Source organism: Pristiophorus japonicus, chromosome 10 (assembly GCF_044704955.1).
Source record: "Pristiophorus japonicus isolate sPriJap1 chromosome 10, sPriJap1.hap1, whole genome shotgun sequence".
NCBI classification, from domain to species: domain Eukaryota; kingdom Metazoa; phylum Chordata; class Chondrichthyes; family Pristiophoridae; genus Pristiophorus; species Pristiophorus japonicus.
Window position 1 is genome coordinate 338,841 of NC_091986.1, and position 20,769 is coordinate 359,609.

A 20,769-nucleotide genomic window follows, 5' to 3' on the forward strand; every position below is an offset into this window, starting at 1 on the left:
ACTGAGGCAGGATGATTTTTGGGCGAATCGATGTATGCCGAGGTACAGCGGGTCCATGTGGCGAATATTCACAGTTCATACACCAAAACGCCACCCATGATGATGAAGGTTTTGTTAAATGGTATCCCTGTACACATGGAGCTGGACACTGGGGCCAGCCAGTCACTCATGGGTGTTCAGCAACTTGAGAAGCTATGGCCATTTAAAGCCAGGAGACCAAAATTAGCACGTGTTGAGACACAATTGCGGCCTTACACTAAAGAAATCATTCCGGTGCTAGGCAGTGCAATGTTGGCTGTCACACACAATGGGTTAGTGAATCGGCTGCCGCTCTGGATTGTCCCGGGCAATGGTCCCGCACTGTTGGGGAGGAGCTGGTTAGCCGAGATGAACTGGAAATGGGGGGATGTTCACGCAATGTCATCTGTGGAGCGAAGTTCGTGCTCACAAGTTCTGCAACAATTCGATTCATTATTCAAACCTGGCGTCGGGACTTTCAAAGGCACTAAAGTAGTGATACACATCACCCCGGACGCCAAGCCAGTGCACCACAAAGCCAGAGCGGTGCCTTATGTAATGTGGGAAAAGATCGAGAGCGAATTGGACCGGCTGTTGAGAGCAGGCATCATCTCGCCTGTTGAATTCAGTGAATGGGCGAGCCCCATCGTTCCCGTCCTAAAAACGGATGGCTCTGTCAGGATCTGTGACGACTACAAGGCCACCATCAATCGGGTATCCTTACACGATCAATACCCGCTCCGGAGAGCGGAGGACCTTTTCGCCACACTGGCAGGCGGCAAGCTGATCACCAAGTTGGACCTCACTTCAGCCTATATGACCCAGGAACTGGCCGACGAATCCAAATTACTGACCACCATCACCACGCACAAGGGACTGTTAGTTTATAACAAGTGCCCATTTGGCATTCGATCAGCGGCCGCGATTTTTCAACAAAACATGGAAAGCCTGCTTAAATCCATTCCTGGAACGATTGTATTCCAGGACGACATCCTCATCACGGGTCGAGAAACCGAGGAACACCTCCATAACCTGGAGGGGGTGCTACGCCGATTGGACCGGGTAGGCCTGCGACTCAAGAAGTCTAAATGTGTGTTTTTAGCCCCTGAGGTTGAGTTTCTGGGCAGGAGGGTTGCTGCAGATCGGATTCGGCCCACCGAATCCAAAACAGAGGCGATTCGACGAGCGCCCAGGCCCTGCAACACATCGGAGTTGCATTCATTCCTGGGACTGTTGAATTATTTCGGGAACTTTCTGCCGAACTTGAGCATGTTGTTAGAGCCGCAAGACATGCTCCTGCGTAAGGGTTGCGATTGGTTTTGGGGGGACTGTCAGGAACGGGCTTTTGATCGGGCGCGAAACCTACTTTATTCAAACAAGTTGTTGACCCTGTACGACCCTTGTAAAAAATTGTTTCTTACGTGTGATGCATCGTCCTATGGGGTTGGGTGCGTGTTGCAGCAGGGCAATGCTGAGGGTCAACTACAACCTGTGGCTTATGCCTGCAGGTCGCGCTCTCAAGCAGAACGGGGAAGGAAGCACTTGCATGTGTCTATGGTGTAAAAAAAATGCATCAGTACCTCTTTGGTAGGAAGTTTGAGTTATAGACGGATCACAAGCCATTAACATCCCTGTTATCTGACAACAAGGTTATCAATGCCAATGCATCAGCTCACATACAGCGATGGGCCCTCACGCTGGCTGCTTATGATTACTCCATCCGCACCGGCCCGGCACTGAAAATTGCGCTGACGCGCTCAGCAGGCTTTCGCTGGCCACCACTGAGAGGGCAGCAGAGCAAAGCGCCGAGATGGTCATGGCCGTCGATGCCTTTGTTAGCGCAGGCTCCCCCATCACAGCCCACCAGATCAAAATCTGGACAAACAGAGATCCCCTCCTATCCCTGATTAAGAAATGTGTCCTGACTGGAGATTGGGCACCCGCACACGGAGCATGCCCTGAGGAGGTCAGACCGTTCCACAGATGGATGGATGTGCTCTCCGTCCAAGCCGACTGCCTACTATGGGGCAGCCGGGTAGTTATGCCCCAAAAGGGCAGGGAGGCATTCATCCGGGAACTCCACAGCGAGCACCCAGGCATGTGCTGATGAAGGCCTTTGCCCGGTCACATGTTTGGTGGCCTGGAATTGATTCAGACCTGGAACACTGTATTCGCAGGTGCACGACGTGTGCCCAGCTGAGTAATGCCCCCAGGGAGGCCCCGCTCAGCCCATGGCCCTTTCATGTTGACTACGCGGGCCCGTTCATGGGTAATTTGTTCCTTATTGTGGTAGATGCGTACTCTAAATGGATCGAGTGCATCATTCTGAACTCGTGCACGTCATCCACCACTGTGGAAAGCCTCCGTGAGGTCTTTGCAACCCATGGCCGCCGGACATCCTGGTTAGTGATAATGGCCCATGTTTCGCAAGCCACGAATTCCGAGAGTCTATGTTGGGCAATGGCATCAACCATGTCAGGACTGCGCCATTCAAGCCAGCCTCCAATGGCCAGGCGGAACGTGCGGTCCAAATCATTAAGCAAGGCATGCTCAGGATTCAAGAAACCTCCCTACAATGCCACCTATCGTGCCTCCTGCTGGCCTACAGATCCCGACCGCACTCGCTCACGAGGGTCCCACCCGCAGAGCTACTAATGAAACGGAAACTCAAAACTCGGTTGTCCTTCATTCACCTAGTCCTGACCGACATAGTTGAGGGCAAGTGCAAGTCACAAAACAAGTACCATGACCGTAATGCGAGGGGGAGATGTATAGAAATAAATGATCCTGTATTCGTCCTCAATCACGCCATGGGGCCCAAATGGCTTGAGGGTACTGTAATTGACAAAGAGAGGAATAGGGTCATTGTGGTAAAACTCAACAATGGTCAGATATGCCGTAAGCATCTGGACTAAGTAAAAAAAAAAAGGTTCAGCATTGACACGGAGGAACCTGAAGAAGACCATGAGATGGAGCTCACAACACAGCCAGTGAACGAGCAACAAGAGCATTCAGAAGAATGTACAGTCCCTGCGGTCAGCCCGGACAGGCCAGAATCACCACAGGTGACAGACACTCACGTCAGTGTCCAACAACCAGAGCCCCAACTGCGGCGCTCCACGAGGGAGCATAGACCACCTGACAGACTAAACCTATGATCCCAATAAGACTTTGGGGGGGGGGGGGGAAGGTGATGTCATGTATGTAACCACAATGTAATACCACTGTATTACTGTGTACACTCAACCTAGATGCACGCCGTGACCACAAGGGGTGAACTTGTGGGAGACACTCCTTACCTGATCACACAGGTGTAAAAAGGGAGGTCCCACGCAGGGTCATCACTTGGAGTCCTGTGAATAAAGAGTTAAGGTCACAAGTGACCTTGTTCCCAGAATGTGCTTAGTATGGTTTCATGCTGTAGAGTAAGGACTTTACAGGGTGGTTTTGGCAGTAGATACTGAGGACTAATGGTGTATGATGTTGTATTGAAAATTCATCTGATGCAATTAAGACCTGCTACTAAATCGGATCCAGCATGTCTGAAGGCAAAGGACTCTTAAAAAGTCAGATTGTAAAAGACCACACACCAGAGGATAGATCACCATGTCAACAAGAATGAGTCCAGGCCAGCTCGAGGTTACTTTCAACACGTTAGGTTGTGGATACTGAGAAAAGAAGTGAAATGTTAATTAATCGTGGGTTATATTTGTAAGAACCTATTGTTGATAAGCCACCGCCCCAGGCATGTGCTAAATTAAAAATGTATTTTAAAGGTTTGTCAGAATTTGCTTCAATCTTGCTTTTTATTTCCTGGCGGCACCCTACTAAACTCCCTACTTAACGACCCGATCACAGCAAAACTTCAGCGGGGTTGCATTCCTGCACTGACTGGAATACCTCGCAGGAGTACTGCTGGGAAAAATCCAACCTTTTTATCACTGAATTTCGCTGTCCTGGCTGCTTTTCAATGGCCTGCATGGTGCTGTAAACCTTCCTTTACTGCGGCTTCACCCCGCCGTTTTTGGCAGAAATACACACCGCTCCAATCCCCCCCACCCCCCTGAGCTGAATATGACTCGGGGAGAAAAACCCCTAACTGTGCCGGCCAATTGAAGCTGGGGGTGGTGAATTTTGGCCTCATTGTGTATTAATAAATTTATGTTTTCTTTATAAAGGCATGTTGTTTGTACCTGAAGTTTCTTCAGGAAACAGAGCCCATTAAGTTAAAATAAAATTAAATCATTTATAAATAAAAAGGCAATTCCCAGATTAAAGTGTAAAACCTCTTTGTATCTTTTTGCTCCTACAATGTGGTGATTGGCTAAACCAAGTTGTGTGCCAGATACCCTCAAGTTTGAGTCCCTTGTACTGTGGGAGCAAAGATAGAGGCCATTATGGAGGAAAACAACTGGGATGAGAGTGAGTAAAGGAAAGATTGATTATACATGGAGCTGAATCAGCATGAAAGGAGATAATGATCGGGATGCCCCTGGGGTCGGTATTGGGGCTGTTTACAATATACAGAAATTACTTGGAAGTGGAGACAGAAACGAAACTAAATTTGCAGATTATACCAAATTGGGAAGAGCCATAAACAATCGGGAACAGGTTTATCAAATACAGAAGGAACTGGATAGATTGGGAAACTAGTCTCATGAGTGGCAGATACCACTTAATATAGACAAATGTAAAGTCATGAGAATGGGGGAAAAAATAATGAAAAGCATTATTCTACAGGGAATGCACAGGAAAGGGATTTGGGGATACTGGTGGAAAGCACTCAGGTGGCAGTTATATAAACTATGCTAGAATATTATGTCCAATTCTGGGCACCACACTTTAGGAAGAACATGAAGGCTTTGCAGAAGGTACAGAATGGTTTCAGGGATAAGGGAATATAGTTGTTTGGATAGATCAGAGCAGGTTGTTGTTCTCCTTGGAGTAGACAAAGCTAAGAGGAGATTTGATAGAGGTGTTTAAAATCTTAAAGGATTTAGATAGAGTAAATAAAGAGTATAAAAAATTTCAACAGGTTTGCGACCGTTTTTCCGCCAGGGTGAAGTGGAATTTTTTTTTTGCGCTAAACGAGTCGCACAACATTTTTCACCCGGGTGGAAATTTTGGCATTGGTTTTACGCTGGCGCTAAAACTTATCGCCCGCCCGATTTTTTTTTTAAGCATTTTGATGACAACGTGGTGTTGCACTCCGATTGACATCACCCCAGGCGCAAAATTTGCGATATCACCCATTTTAGCATCCGGCCAGAAACCCGCCCGGAAAAACCAGTCAGACCCAGAGCGCACCCGGTGCTAACGGCACCATTTTGAAAGCAGAGCAGTTCAATGCATAAAAGGATTTGGAGAAGGAAGGCTGCGTTTTACACACACAAGTTTTATGTGAGTTTATAGTTTCTTTTAAAGGATATTTAAGGACATTTTTTTTAAAAATGGAGGCTATATTATGTCAGCCATTATTCCTGGCTGCTTTTTCTATGCAGCATCGAGCTGGAAGAAGGGCTTATTGATGAGCATTTTGAGCGTAATCGAATAGCTCGCAGACGTATGGGGAGGAGGCCTTACCCCCCCACGAATTTACAGGCAACAGCACTCATACCTGCAGCTCTCTCAGACACAATGCATTAGAATGCTGCGCTTCCAAAAAGAGGTGGTCACAGAGATATGCCAGCTCATAAAGGCAGACCTACAGCCTACCAGCGCCAACAGGACTGCACTGCCCGTCGAGGTGACGGTGACTGCTGCACTTGCCTTCTATGCCCCCGGCTCCTTTCAGATATCAGCAGGGGACATGTTCCATCTCGCAGTACGCTACACATTGCTGCATTCGCCAGGTGACTACTGCACTGCATGCACGCAGGATGGACTTCATAAAGTTCCCAATGACTAAGGAAGCACAGTATTGTGTTCCTAACACAGATGAGGCTGCACACAGGGAGGTTACAGTAACAGTGACCTCAGTCTTGAATAAGACACTCCAGAGTGAGGAACAGGCCTTAGAGGCCGGCTTATATACAGTGCTCCCAAGGGATGCTGGATCACTTGGGACTTCAGGAGTTGAGCTCCCTGGTGGCGGAACATGGGAGTGCATGCTTTACAGATACACAACATCACTGCCACCGCCCCCCGCCCAAAGTCAAAGTGAAAACTATTTATAAGGTGAGGAAGTCGGGAGCCTTTCTTTCCCTGGTGGACTGCCTTGGTACAAATGTCTGTTCTGGTGTGTTGGCTGTGCCCTCGCTGGGCTGGCGTGTTGTTGGCCCTACAGGGCTGCTAGGTGAGCCTGGCCTTGCTGTGCTGTTGGGCGTGCTGGGTTCGATTTCCTGGTCCGACGTGGAGTCGTTGATCCTTTGGGTGTGTGTTGTGGGCTCGAAAAAGGTGGTGTCCGCTGTGGGTTATTCAGGGCAGTCTGTGAACCGCAGCCTTATTTGGTCCAGGTGCTTTCTGCAAATTTGTCCATTGTCTAGTTTGACGACAAACACCCTATTCCTTTCTTTAGCTATCACCGTGCCCACGATCCACTTGGGACCATGTCCATAGATTAGCACATACACAGGGTCATTCAGGTCAATTTCCCGGGACACAGTGGCGCGACCATCGTTTACATTTTGTTGCTGCCGCCTGCTCTCTACCTGATCATGCAGGTTGGGATGAACCAGCAAGAGTCTGGTTTTAAGTGTCCTTTTCATGTGTAGCTCAGCCGGAGGCACCCCTGTGAGTGAGTGGGGTCTCGTGCGATAGCTGAGCAGTACTCGGGACAGGCGGGTTTGGAGTGAGCCTTCTGTGATCGTTTAAGGCTCTGTTTGATGGTTTGTACTGCCCGCTCTCCCTGCCCATTGGAGGCTGGTTTAAACGGGGCCGAGGTGACATGTTTGATCCCATTGCGGGTCATGAATTCTTTAAATTTGGCAATGGTGAAACATGGCCCGTTGTCACTGACCAGTATGTCAGGCAGGCCGTGGGTGGCAAACATGGCCCTCAGTCTTTCAATGGTGGCAGTGGCATTACTTCACATTCAATCCATTTTGAAAAAGCATCCACCACCACCAGGAACATTTTACTGAGAAACGGGCCTGCATAGTCGACATGGATCCTCAACCATGGTCTGCAGGGCCAGGACCACAAACTTAGTGGTGCCTTTCTGGGCGCGTTGTTCAACTGAGCACATACGCTGCATTGCCTTACACAGGACTCTAAGTGAGAGTCGATACCGGGCCACCACACGTGGCATCTGGCTATTGCTTTCATCATTACTATACCCAGGTGTGTGCTGTGGAGATCCGAGATGAATGTCTCCCTGCCCCTTTTTGGTAGCATTACGTGGATACCCCACAACAGGCAGTCTGCCTGAATGGACAGCTCGTCCTTTCGCCGCTGGAACAGCTTGATTGGCTCTTGCATTTCAACGGGATGCTGGCCCAGCTCCCATGCAGTACACAGTTTTTTACTAGGGACAGCAGAAGATCTTGGCTGGTCTAAGTCCTAATCTGACGGGCCGTGACAGGTGATTTATCATTTTCAAATGCTTCCATGACCATCAACAAGTCTGCGGGCTGCGCCACCATCAACAAGTTTGCAGGCTGCGCCATTTCCACCCTCGTGGTGGGCAATGGTAGCCAACTGAGAGCATCCGCACAGTTCTCGGTGCCTGGCCTGTGGCGGATGACATAGTTATACGCTGATAGTGCGAGTGCCCACCTTTGTATGCGGGCTGAGGCATTAATATTTATCCCCTTGTTTTCAGCGAACAGGGATGTGAGGGGCTTGTGATCGGTTTCCAGCTCAAATTTGAGGCCAAACAGGTACTGATGCATTTTCTTTACCCCGAACACACACGCTAATGCCTCTTAATCATGCTGCAGGCTCTCTCGGCCTTAGACAAGCTCCTGGAAGTATAGGCGACAGGTTGCAAATTCCCCGCAACGTTAGCTTGTTGTAATACACACCCGACTCCGTACGATGACGCGTCACATGCTAGCACAAGTCTTTTACACGGGTTATACATTACAAGCCATAACATTTTTCTGGCTTTCTCAAAAGCAATTACTTGTTTTTTTCCCCATACCCAGTTCTCACCTTTGCACAATAACACATGTAGGGGCTCTAAAAGGGTGCTTAATCCCATTAGAAGTTACCAAAATAGTTGAGGAGTCCCAGGAATGACCGCAGCTCCGTGACATTCTGTGGCCTGGGCGCGATCCTGATAGCCTCTGTCTTGGTGTCTGTGGGCTGAATGCCATCCGCCGTGATCTTTCTCCTCAAAAACTCCACTTCTGTTGCCATGAAGACGCATTTCGACCTCTTCAGCTGCAGCCCTACGTGATTCAGTCGCTGGAGGACCTCCAGGTTTTGTAGGTGCTCGGCGGTGTCCCGACCCGTGACCAATATGTCGTCCTTAAAGACCACCATGTGTGGTAGCGACTTGAGTAGGCTCTCCATGTTTCTCTGGAAGATCGCTGCAGCCGACCGAATTCCAAACCGGCATCTGTTGTAGATGAACAGTCCCTTGTGTGTGTTGATGCAGGTGAGGCCCTTCGAAGACTCCTCCAGCTCCTGCATCATGAACGCAGAAGTCAGGTCGAGCTTCGTGAACATCTTGCCTCCTGCGAGCATCATAAATAGGTCGTCTGCCTTAGGTAGCGGGTATTGGTCCTGTAGCGATAAATGATTAATATTTACTTTATAATCGCCGCAAATCCTGACCGTGCCATCACTTTTTTGAGTACTGGAACAATCGGGCTAGCCCAGTCACTGAATTCCACTGGGGAGATGATGCCCTCGCGTTACAACCTGTCCAGCTCGATTTCCACTCTCTCCCTCATCTTGTGAGGTACCTCTCGCACCTTGTGGTGAATGGGCCATGCCTCTGGGACCAAGTGGATCCGCACCTTCGCCCCGGAAAAGTTTCCAATGCCTGGCTCAAAAAGGGAAGGAAATTTGTTAAGAACCTGGGTACATGAGGCCTCATCGACATGTGACAGCGCTCGGATGTCATCCCAGTTCCAGCGGATTTTGCCCAGTCAGCTCCTTCCAAGCAGTGTGGGGCCATCGCCCGGGACAATCCAGAGTGGCAGTTCATGCACCGTGCCCTCGTAGGTGACCTTGACCAAGCGCTGCCCAGGACAGTGATAAGCTCTTTGGTGTACATTCTCAGTTTCGTTTGGATGGGGCTCAGGGCTGGTCTGAATGTCTTGTTGCACCACAGTCTCTCAAACATCTTTTTACTCATGCTGGATTGGCTACCGCCAGTGTCCGGTTCCATGGCTACGGGTAAGCCATTCAATTTTACGTACCGATCTTCCTCTGCCACGTGGTGGTTAGCAGGTTTTGCAGAGCTTGCAGCTCGTTTGCAAGCTCATTGGAGGTGCCCCATTGTTCCACAGCTCTTGCAGACATACCCTTTGAAGCGACATGAATAGACTGAATGGAAGTCCCCATAACTCCAACAAGATGTGAATTGCCTTGCATTCATCCTTTGTTGGGGACTCTGAGTCATCTGAGTCACCTGAGGCCTGCTGGCAGTTGCAGACTCATGGGTTCTGCCCTGTACATTTCTGCTCACAAACACAGTTCCAGTTAATTTATGAACATTGCTAGCACTTGTGTGCTGAGAGATTTGTTTGGTGTTATCACTGGTGGACATAAACGCCTGTGCTATTGCAATGGCCTACTGAGGGTCGGTGTCTCTACGGTGAAAAGTTTTTGAAGGATGGTCTTGTGCCCAGTACAAAAAAGTCTCTGAGCATTTGCTCCAGGTAGCCATCAAACTCACATTGTCCTGCAAGTCGCCTTAGTTCGGCGACGTAGCTCGCCACTTCCTGACCTTCAGATCGCTGGCACGTGTAGAACCGATACCTCGCCATCAGCACGCTCTCCCTCGGGTTAAGATGCTCCCGAACCAGTATACACAGCTCCTCATATGACTTATCTGTGGGTTTCACTGGAGCCAGAAGATTCCTCGTGGGGCTGTAGGTCGGTGCCCCGCAGATCGTGAATAGGACCGCTCTCTTTTTTGCAGCGCTTCCTTCTCCGTCCAGCTCGTTGGCTACAAAATGCTGGTCTAGCCGTTCGACATAGGCTTCCCAGTCCTCACCCTCCGAGAACTTCTCCAGAATGCCCACAGTTTGCTGCATCTTTGCGTTGGATTTGTATTCTTGTCGCGAGTTATTGTGTTCCTAACACAGATGAGACTGCACACAAAGAGGTTACAGTAACAGTGACCTCAGTCTTTAATAAGAAACTCCAGAGTGAGGAACAGGCCTTAGGAGCTGGCTTATATACAGTGCTCCCAAGGAATGCTGGGATCCCTTGGGACTTCAGGGGATGAACGCCCTGGTGGCGGAACATGGGAGTGCATGCTTTACAGATACACAACACACAGAATGAGAGAGCTGTAGATTTTGGATGAATTGCTGACTTCCCCAAGGTTCAGGGAGCCATTGACTGTATGCACATCGCCATGTGAGCACCTTTACTCAATCCAAAGGTTGACCGAAACTGAAAGGGATTCCACTTGCTGAATGTACAGATAGTGTGCCACCATACTCAGCAGAAAGTTGTTGAGGTCAATTCACTAAATATATTCAAAAAGGAGTTAGATGTAGTCCTTACTACTAGGGGGATCAAGGGGTATGGCGAGAAAGCAGGAATGGGACACTGAAGTTGCATGTTCAGCCATGAACTCATTGAATGGCGGTGCAGGCTCGAAGGGCCGAATGGCCTACTCCTGCACCTATTTTCTATGTTTCACATCAGGTTGTAAATGCCCAATAGCCAGGGAGCATCCTTGATGCTTTCATCTTGCATGAGAGCACTGTCTCATGTCTGTTCGAGCGTCAGCCACAAGGCCAGAGCTAGATGCTGGGGGACAAAGGTTACGGCCTCGCCACCTGGCTCATGACACCCCCCTCCCCCTTATCCCCCTCCACAATCCTCAGACAGAAGCCGAGCATCGCTATAATAAGAGCCATATAGCCACACGCAACATCGCCGAAAAGACAATTGGAGTGCTCCAGCATCACTTCCGATGCTGGACTATGGAGACTGCCTGCAGTACTCCCCTCATCAGAGCTCTGAGTTTATTGTGGTGTGCTGCATGCTAGACAACTTACCCAAGTCTTGGGTAATCCTTGCCACTGGACCAAGACCTAACTCTGTCAAGCCCGTGTGGTGGCTGGTGTGCAACGGCCGCCACACGTTAAAAAAATCCACGCACAGGCATCTTCCACCATTCACGATGTAGTTCTGTATCTGGAATATTCAGTCCTTCATTGAAACACCTGTGAGCTCATCCCTTTTTGGCGTGGAAGCAAGTCATCCTCGCTTCGAGGGACTGCCTATGATGATGATGATGTTGACGACACAACTTAGCCATCATAAGGGCACAGGATTTGCCACTGGAGACTGCAGGACCACCTCAGGAAAGAGGAGGAGAAGCCAATGGGAACCAATGCCACCACAACCACAGGGGAGGCCTCGTGAAGCTTTCGCCACTGCAAAAACCTTACGTTAGCAGCTGATAATTCAACACTTTGCTTGAAGATTGAACGGCACGTTTGATTGTTGCCTGGCCACTCTATCCCACCATGTTGATTATTCCCCCTCTTCTGCAAATGAAACACTACACGGGAATGGTTAAGTTGAACAAAATAACTTATTAAACATACAGTAACTTGAACAACATGTATTAAACATTTCAAAACTGGAATAAAATTTATTAAACATCATTGCGAATTGGGAAACTTTAAAAACTTTTATAAAATAGGAACAGCAACAAAACAACAACCCCTGCACCGAATACCTTTTACCTCCAGCCCCTCTTTCCCCCTCCCCCCCCCACCCCCCCGGCCCCTTTCACTCTAATCCCCCTTCCTCGCATCATGACCCTACCCAAGGCGGCATTAAAATGTCGTGCAGCAAGGCAGCCAGAGTCCTGCTGTATTAGGGGGAGAGACAATGGAGACACCATGTGTGGATCCCCTGGAGAAGCTCGGGTATGGAAGGCTTGGCTTGTGAGTGGTGAGCCTCTTGCTCACCAGGTGATGTCGGTCTGGGTGTGATACTGGGGACTGTAGTGCTATGGGGAGCGGGCAGGGAAGTGGAGCTGAGTCCATGATCAGATCAGCCATTATCTTATTGAATGACAGAGCAGGCTCGAGAGGCCAAATGGCCTTCTCCTGCTCCTATTTGTTACGTTCTTATGCAAGTAAAGGGACACTATACAGATCACTTAATTAAATGCACACAGTATGGTATAAGTGCTTTGATGATTATCTTTGTGATATAAGTGCTTTGATGACTATCGCCACACAGCACTGCCCCCCCGGTTATCAAAATCCACGGCACAGCCTTGGCCAACGTGGATCATTTTCTATACCTCGGGAGCCTACTATCAGCAAGGGCAGACATCGATGACTAGATCCAAACCCGCCTCCAGTGTGCCAGCACAACCTTTGGTCACCTGAGCAAGAGTGTTTGAAGACCAGGACCTCAAATCTGGCACCAAGCTTATGGTCTACAGGGCAGTCGTGATACCCACACTCCTATATGGCTCGGAGACGTGGACTATATACAGCAGACTCCTCAAATTGCTGGAGGAGTACCACTAGCACTGCCTCTGCAAAATTCTGAAAATCCACTGGGAGGATGAAGTCTTCCCAGTTCCAATGAATCTTCCCCATCCATCTTCTTCCAAGTAGCGATGGTCCATCACCTGAAACAATCCACAATGGTAAATTGTGGACCATGTCATCATGGGATACATTTACATCTGCACTACCAACAACTGATAGCAGTTCCTTGGTGTAGGTGCGCAGCTTTGCCTAAATCGGGACCAGCTTGGGTCGTTCAGCTTGATCATTCCATAGCCTCTCAAAGACTTTCTGACTCATTACTGACTGACTCGCCCCCGTGTCCACTTCCATGAAGACTGGAACGCCATTTATCTTGACTTCCATTATCACTGGAGGACAATCTGTGGTGCAGGTATATACTCCATACACTTCATCCTGGGACTGAGCTGCCTCTCTAGTCATCACCTCGTAATCTGCGCTGGATTCACAGCCATCTGCTGACTCCTCTTCCGCGTGGTGAGTCACAGCTCTTTTGCACATTCGCTGGAGGTGGCCCTTTGTGCTGCAGCCTTTGCATACATAGTCTCTGAACCGACACTGATGAGCCCTGTGATTACCTCTGTAACGCCAGCATGGTGCTACTCGACTTCCGTTTGCACCCCATGGCGGATTCTGAGTTAAAGGACTTGGGGGGCCTGTACGCTCTGCCTTGGGCAGATTCACGTTCAACAGTTCTGCCTGTGAAAGGCGCCATTCTATTTAAAGTACTTGCTGGGTTTGAGTCCTGAGAGTGTCATCATCTGCTTGGAGCTGTAGCTTGAGGTCATGAACGCCTGGCCGATGCTGACGGCCTTCTGCAGAGTGACGGTGGTTTCGGCAGACAGTAGCCTGTGAAGAAGGGCCTCATGACTGATGCCAATTACAAAGACGTCTCGCAACGTATCAGCGAGGGATGCACCGAATTCACACGGTCCTGCCAGTCTCCTGAGGTTGGCAGCGTACTTCGCGATTTCCTGGCCCTTAGGGCGACGGTGTGTATAAAATCGATGCCTAGCCGTGAGGATGCTCTCCTTCAGTTTGAGTTGGTCCCGAATTAGCACTTTCAGCTCCTCGTTTGACTTGATCATTGTTTTCTCTGGTGCAAGCAAGTCCCTTACGAGGCCGCAGACCGCGGGCCCTCAACTGGTCAACAGGATAGCTCTGCGCTTATTTGCCAGTGTGGCCGGATCATCGTCTACAATCTCATCTGCTATGAAATATTGGTTGAGCCGCTCCGTAAAGGCTTCCCAATCTTCACCCTCTGAGAAGTTTTCTAATGCACCAACGTTAGTCATTTTTGCGCGAAAGTTCGTAATATCGTCGCCAGTTGTTATGTCTTTAATATTCTTATGAATGACGCCACGAGGTCTAGTATTGTACTTGAGCTGTTGTGACCTTAGTCCCATTTATTGTGACTACAGAGTGAGTCACAAGCATGGTGGACAGCCTTTTATACTGGGCCCTGCACACCTATGCAGGTGGCCCTCAGGTCTCCCATCGCAGTGCCCTCTGGTGGCACACCTTATGTGACTATACAGTTAATATACATGGTCTACATACATGACTCAGTGGACTGTACAGCCACCTGAAAACTCACTTTTAGAGTGGAAACAAGTTTTCCTTGATTTCGAGGGACTGCCTATGATGATGCTATGTGTGCCACGACAGCAGAAGGCCCCTCTCTTAAAAATATCTATTGCCATCTTTGCAGATAAAGTTGTCCGAGAACCTGTGACAGCAACGGAAAACTGGTGGGGGTCCGACAAGACTGCTCCCACTGACAGCCCTGGAAAGTCAGATTGCAGGTCTGATTGGTGCGTTACCCAGATCGACCACCTGTGCGGATGCTGAGCCCACTTTCCAGAGATAGGGCATGTCCTGCAAAATCCACAGTTGGGTTGGTGCAATGTGTGGGCTAGGATTCAGTTTATGCGATGTACTATCATTCATCGTGGTCCTTCAAATGAGCCTGCGCTATCTGAGCCTACTCATTTCACCCTGCCCCCTCCCCTGCTGCTAACCAGTCGTCTGTTCTTTTATATTTTGCGGATGTTTCCGATAGATCCAATGATGGAGAAGACTCCAGCAGCTCCCCAGAAGCGGAAGTGCGTGACACCCAACTCAGCCATCCTGCTAAACCTCTACAAGAGGAGGAGGAGGACGACGATGCTTCAATTGATGTTTTGGGGAGGTGGGGCGGGGGGAGGATGATCAATCAGTGGTATTTAATTTGGAGGAGGTCGACGCCACGGAGGTAGAAAGAGTTTTAGCCTGCCCTACGCAGGAGGAGGACATATGTCGGTTATGCACCATCTGACGTCCCGGGTCCCAGTGGATTGCAGGACTCCACACCCAGGGCAGCAGCAGGCCCATCTGTACGGAGGCGGAGACTTGAAGTGCGCTCTCCCAAGACACAGGGCTCCACGGGAGATGATAGAGCTGATAGGAATAAGTGGGAGAGCATCCAACTCACCAAATCGCTCCTTGAGGCCATGGGCGAGATCTCGGCAAGCATAACAGCACTATCTGCTGACATCAGGGAGGGCAAGTCTGAGATAGTCGCTGCAATGCGGGAAAACACCAAGGCTGCCATTGCCCTGCGGCAATTCAGTCTTCAGTGATGCCACTCCAATCCCCAGATCAACCTCAACAGCCAGTGTGCAGGTTGATCCACAGGCTTAAGAGTCCAAAGCCGGGGCTTCCACAGCCAGAGATTTTCAAGGACTTCTATTGGCTTCTCCTTTGTCTGTCCCCCAACAACCATACCCAAGAAACTGATAAGAAGCTTGGGCTCACCAGGAGTTGGGCTAAGCCTGTGGTAACGGGCAAGGCTGATGGCAAGTGTAAGGGGAGCTTGGGGTGTGGGTTCGAATCCACACTCCCTTGAGGGTCTGTACGATTTATGAGGATGGGTGAGTAACGAGGCACCAGACACAGTGGGTAAGAGTGCAAATGGCTAATGTTGTTTATTTAGAATAGTAAACACAAAGATAGAGGGCATAGGAAGAGGTCGTAAATAGCATTAATGACACAATCTCGCTCAACAACACAAAAAATTCTCACAACAGGGAAGGGGAAGATATGAGGTTGAAACATTCCACCCACACACAACCCCACCTCCCACTTCCACCCTTCTTACCAATTGCTATCCTAAATTGAGTCTGTGAGGGAGTTTGGGCTATACTCACAATCCTATCAACTCTGGCGTTCTGGGGCACTTATTTCAGCTCGGGGTCCCTCTGGGGTGGGTTTTACGTTATTGGTCGGTTCGGTTTTCCTCCTCGATGTTGCGTCGGTTTCTTCTATTTGCCTCTCGGTTGGCTCCTAAGCAAAAAGCTGCTGGAGTTAAACACACCTTCCCCAGAGCGAGGGCCCTGTGAAGAGCTGACTCAACTCCCCTTTAACTCAACTCAACCACAACGAAAACTGACTCCCACCTTCTTAACTCAACTCTACAACTCAATGCAAAAAGCTGACTCCAACCCCCACCCTCCAAAACCTCCAACCTCCAATACCTTGTGTGTTTTTCTGCAGCCTTTTCTTATAGTCCGTTCATCTTCGCACCAAAACTGCATGCCATTGTCTTGGGTCTTCCTTGAATAAAATGGAGTGTGAATGGCAGTTTGATGTGTATTGATCTGTCTGGAATGGGAGATTAGCCATACCTCCTGCATCCTGTCGCTCGCTGATGGTGTGAATTGTTCACTATCTCGACAGAGGTGCCACTCTGTCTGGGCTGGCCAAAATGATTGCATCAGACCTGTGGGTCTTTGTTTAATTATTCAAACTGACACCCTTTGTGTTGCCTTGTGTATTACCTGGACATGTTGCCTCTTCTGTGAGGGTTTTACACGAAAAGCTGAAGAAATGTCCTTTTAAAATATAAAGTTGCCTTGTATTCATTTTCCTGGAAGAACCGAATGTACACTCTTCCCCCTTAGGATAGCTGGCTCATCCCCCGTCCGGTTCCGTGCCCCTGCAACACTGTGTGTTACTGTACAGGGTGGCCAGAGTCCCATCATCCTCCGCGGTTTTCAGGCTTTTGGCTGCAGTTGGTCATTTTAAGCATGGCATCTTCCCATTCTCCCTGCCACATGTCTCCGTGGTTGGTTTTGCAGAGCCTTACACAAGGGTAAGAAGAGCGGGCGGTGCAGCGTGTTTAAATAAGGGGGTTGGGGGGAGAGGGGGCTGCAGCTGAAGTTTGCTGTTGTTTTGCTGTTTTGTTCTTCTATTGTTGTTGTGGTTGGTTGTTTGCATTATTGTTATTTAAGTGATGTTAATTTAAAAGTTTAATATAATACCAAAAGCTTTTATTAAAGTTAAGTACAATTGTATAAATGTTTAATAAAGTTCAAATTATTTTTTCAACTAAACCAAACTTATGCAGTGTCTCATTCGCAGAATAACAGGGTTAAATAGTCAACAAGGTGGGATACAGTGGGCAGTCAATGATGAAACGTTCAGCCTTCATGCAACGCGATTAAGTATCAGCTGCTGATGCAAGGCGCTTGCAATGGTGTAAGGTCCACGAGGCCTCCTCCCGTGTCCTCCGAGGAGTGGTAGTGGTGGCAGGGGTTCCTCGTCCTCGTCCTCCTCCTCCTCCTGTTCCCTGCTGATGCCTGAAAGGAGCCGGAGGCCTAGAAGGCAAGTGCTGCAGCCACCTCGGCCTAGACGTTCAGTGCAGTCCTCCTCACACTTGTAGGCTGTAGGTCTGCCTTTATGAGCTGGCATATCTCTGTGACCACCTCTTTTCAAAAGCGCAGCCTTCTAACGCACTGTGCAGGTATTTCACTATTATTGCAGAGCTGTTATTTATTTTGGTAGTATGCTGGTTTCATTTTGTGCTATGTAGTGTTTCTGCCTTTGTTGAGCTGATTTGATTCAATCTGTACTACTATGATTATAGCACACTTAAATTCTGATCTAATTGAATTTTGTCTCTATTAGTTACTTCAAAGTGATGATTAATATTGGATGCTTTGTTTTCTCCCTTGTTATGATTATTATTTTTGTATTGCTCTGTGTTGTGTCTGGATTGTAATTTTCTTCTATTTAATTGGTACGGTTCCTTTATTGTTGCAATGGTTTGTAACTGATCGTGCCCTTTTTGGTTACCATGACGATGGGAAGGAAGTCTTGCCAGCTCAAAGGAGAGAGAAGAGTATCAGATGAAGATAGCTGCAGCAGCAACAGATCTCAGTAATCTTGGCAGTCTCATCTGTAATTGCCACAAAAGAGGATTTTCATAACAGCATGGGAAGGAAATTCAGATCTGTAAATCACGAGGAAATGTGCCGTTAACTAGGTTGTGTGTGATAAGTGAGTGGTAATTAGCATATTTCAGTTTCATATTACATCTGTTTGATAGGTTTCGGGTTTCATTTTTAGCAGTAATCTTAAAAGTACTTAATTGAATTTATATTCATTGCAAGATCAAAATGTAAAGGTCAAAAACAATGTTGGTTTTATTTTTAATCTATTAATTGTTTAACCATTTCATATATCTTTTTCTCATTTCAAGTTCTAGGATGTGGTTGAATGGGACATCGGCAGTGCATTTTTCTCACAATCCACTTTCAGACAACACTCCATTGCAGTCAGCATTAACAGCAGATGTGTGCAGAGGTCAGGTTCCTCGCTTTAAATTCAAAACTCGTCATGAAAATGTCGACTGGAGGCGAATTAGTGCCATTGATGTGGACAGAGTGGCCAATGAACTGGATTTTGTCACTTTGCAGGAAAATATAATGAATATCACCTTTTGCAACATGGATGCTGAAAAATGTCCTTATTGCCAAAATCCACTGGATCCTGCTCTGCTGAAAATGTTTAGGTTAGCACAGCTCACCATAGAATATCTTCTTCATTCTCAGGAATATCTTGCATCTAATTTGCAGATATATGAAGAAAAATTGCAAGTATCAGAATGTGGAAAAGAGCAAATAAAAAAGGAACTTTGCAAATTAGCTGATGAGATGAAGTGTCAGAAAGAGGAATGTAAACGCAGAAAGCAGATCATTTCTACCCAACAGATGATGATGCAGTCTGGTGCTAATAATTACTACAAGGTATGCATTGTGTAAGAAACTGAATTGAGTTCCTTTAAAATGATGAAGATTTTCATATTTACAAGCTGGGAACAATTATGTTGATGAGGTTCTGAAATTTACAGTGTGATACACAAAAATAGCTTAAAATGCAAAAGATTAATCTTCAGTTTGAAAAATAATCATCTTTTAACATAGCTCTGCAATTGTAACTGCTGCATAAGTATACTAGCATCAATTCTGTTGACCAGATAGATGGTGTCTGAATATCTCCTTACCCCTCCATTATAAATCCAGATTTAAATGATAACAATGACTAGCATTTAGGCCTATGCTAATCCTTTCTGTCTGTTTGCTTTATATACTATTAATTACACTATCTTGTGCATTTTCTTTCTTGTAGTGCAGTGGCTATACAAATACCAGCATTTTTGTACTGGTGGATTTACTGAAATGTGTTATTATTACATTGCATGTACACACACTTCTCACTTAAAAGATGATTTTGTTTTACCATTCAGTAGGATAAATAAAAGTGAATTGAGTAGTAGATACTTTTTTCACCTATGGGATCCAGACAAGGTTAAATAGATGCAAGTCTCTGCTGTCAGATCTGTTCCTAAGTACTGCAGGTCCACAGCATAGAACTTTTCACAATTTGGCCCCTCCCTCACAGGAACAATAGATTGTTGACATGGAACTAGAAATGTTAAAATGATATCTTCTAAGTTTGGCATTATGGCACATTAGTAGTGCAGAATGGAAGGCATCATCTTTCATAACTTGCAATGTGTCGTTAATTAATGAATCGGGATTGAAATCTTCCATTTACTATGGAAGAGTGAATTGTAAACCTGAGAGGAGAATTATCAGAAGGACCCAAGGGAATATAAAGCTATTTTATCCGATATGAATTCCTCCCATATGATTGCTATATAGATGGAGCTGGACATACAACGAGAGCTCTGCAATTGGAATTGATAGAATGCATTCTTGTTCTGTAATTGTTCCAAGTATGACCCTTCGAGGTATGTTGCTGCTCATCAATGGAGTGCATTTGAACTGTTTAGGAATAAGAGTCGAGAAATGAGAAGCTGTACATTCTGTAGGAAATTATAGATGCCCAAACCTAATCCGGGTTAATAACAAGAAAAACTATAAATGCTGTATATCAGAAATTAAAACAGAAAATGCCACAAAAGTATAGTAGATCGATCAATAGTCCCCCAAAAAAGATCTGGGAGTGTTTGCCAAACCACAGAAATTAACATAATCAAGATTTTTAAAAGTAGCCAGTGGTATCCTCATCAGGCTGAGGGATGACAGTCATTTCTAAAATACTGGCTCCTCTCTTGGTCAGTTGAAATACTTTCTCAAACTTATAAATTACAACATGGAAGCTCTTAAATTCCTGATTGATCTCTGTCAGATCAAAAGCACGAGTACTCTGAAGTGCAACACTGAAATAGCCCTCTGTCCCTGTCTCTTCTACAACACATAAGCCACAAAACAGCTGCATTGTCTCCTATGCTCCTAATTCAAATCAGTGTCTATAATTCTGGCAAGAAGACGTTCTGTGATGTATGTGGCACTCAAATCACTGACTCCACACAGTCTGGTGTTGAAGTAACTGCTGTGACCGTAGTCCTTTATTGTGCAACTCCAGAGTGCCTCTCAGGTGTGGTGGGCAGCCTTTTATACTCTGTCTTGCAGGTACTTTCAAGTCTCCCACCACAGCTCCCTCTGTGGCGCACCATTGTACTTATACATTTAATGTACCTGGACAATACATAACATCTCACTGCCCCCCCCCCAGTTCCAAAAGCCATTGCCGGTAACCTCGGCCTTGTTCGTCCTGGTTAGAAACATAGAAACATAGAAAATAGGTGCAGGAGTAGGCCATTTGGCCCTTCTAGCCTGCACCGCCATTCAATGAGTTCATAGCTGAACATGCAACTTCAGTACCCCATTCCTGCTTTCTCGCCATACCCCTTGATCCCCCTAGTAGTAAGGACTTCATCGAACTCCTTTTTGAATATATTTAGTGAATTGGCCTCAACAACTTTCTGTGGTAG

At 47.3% G+C, this 20,769-nt stretch overlaps 1 protein-coding gene across 1 annotated transcript in view; it reads left to right on the plus strand.

Moving 5' to 3' along the window:
- LOC139274682 (cilium assembly protein DZIP1-like) overlaps positions 1-20,769 on the plus strand; it is a 455,193-nt gene that overhangs the window by 49,626 nt on the left and 384,798 nt on the right. The window contains exon 2 of the mRNA XM_070891361.1: positions 18,169-18,715. Within this exon, the coding sequence (XP_070747462.1) occupies positions 18,176-18,715 (540 nt within the window). The 5' untranslated portion in view covers positions 18,169-18,175. The remainder of the gene's footprint in view (positions 1-18,168; positions 18,716-20,769) is intronic.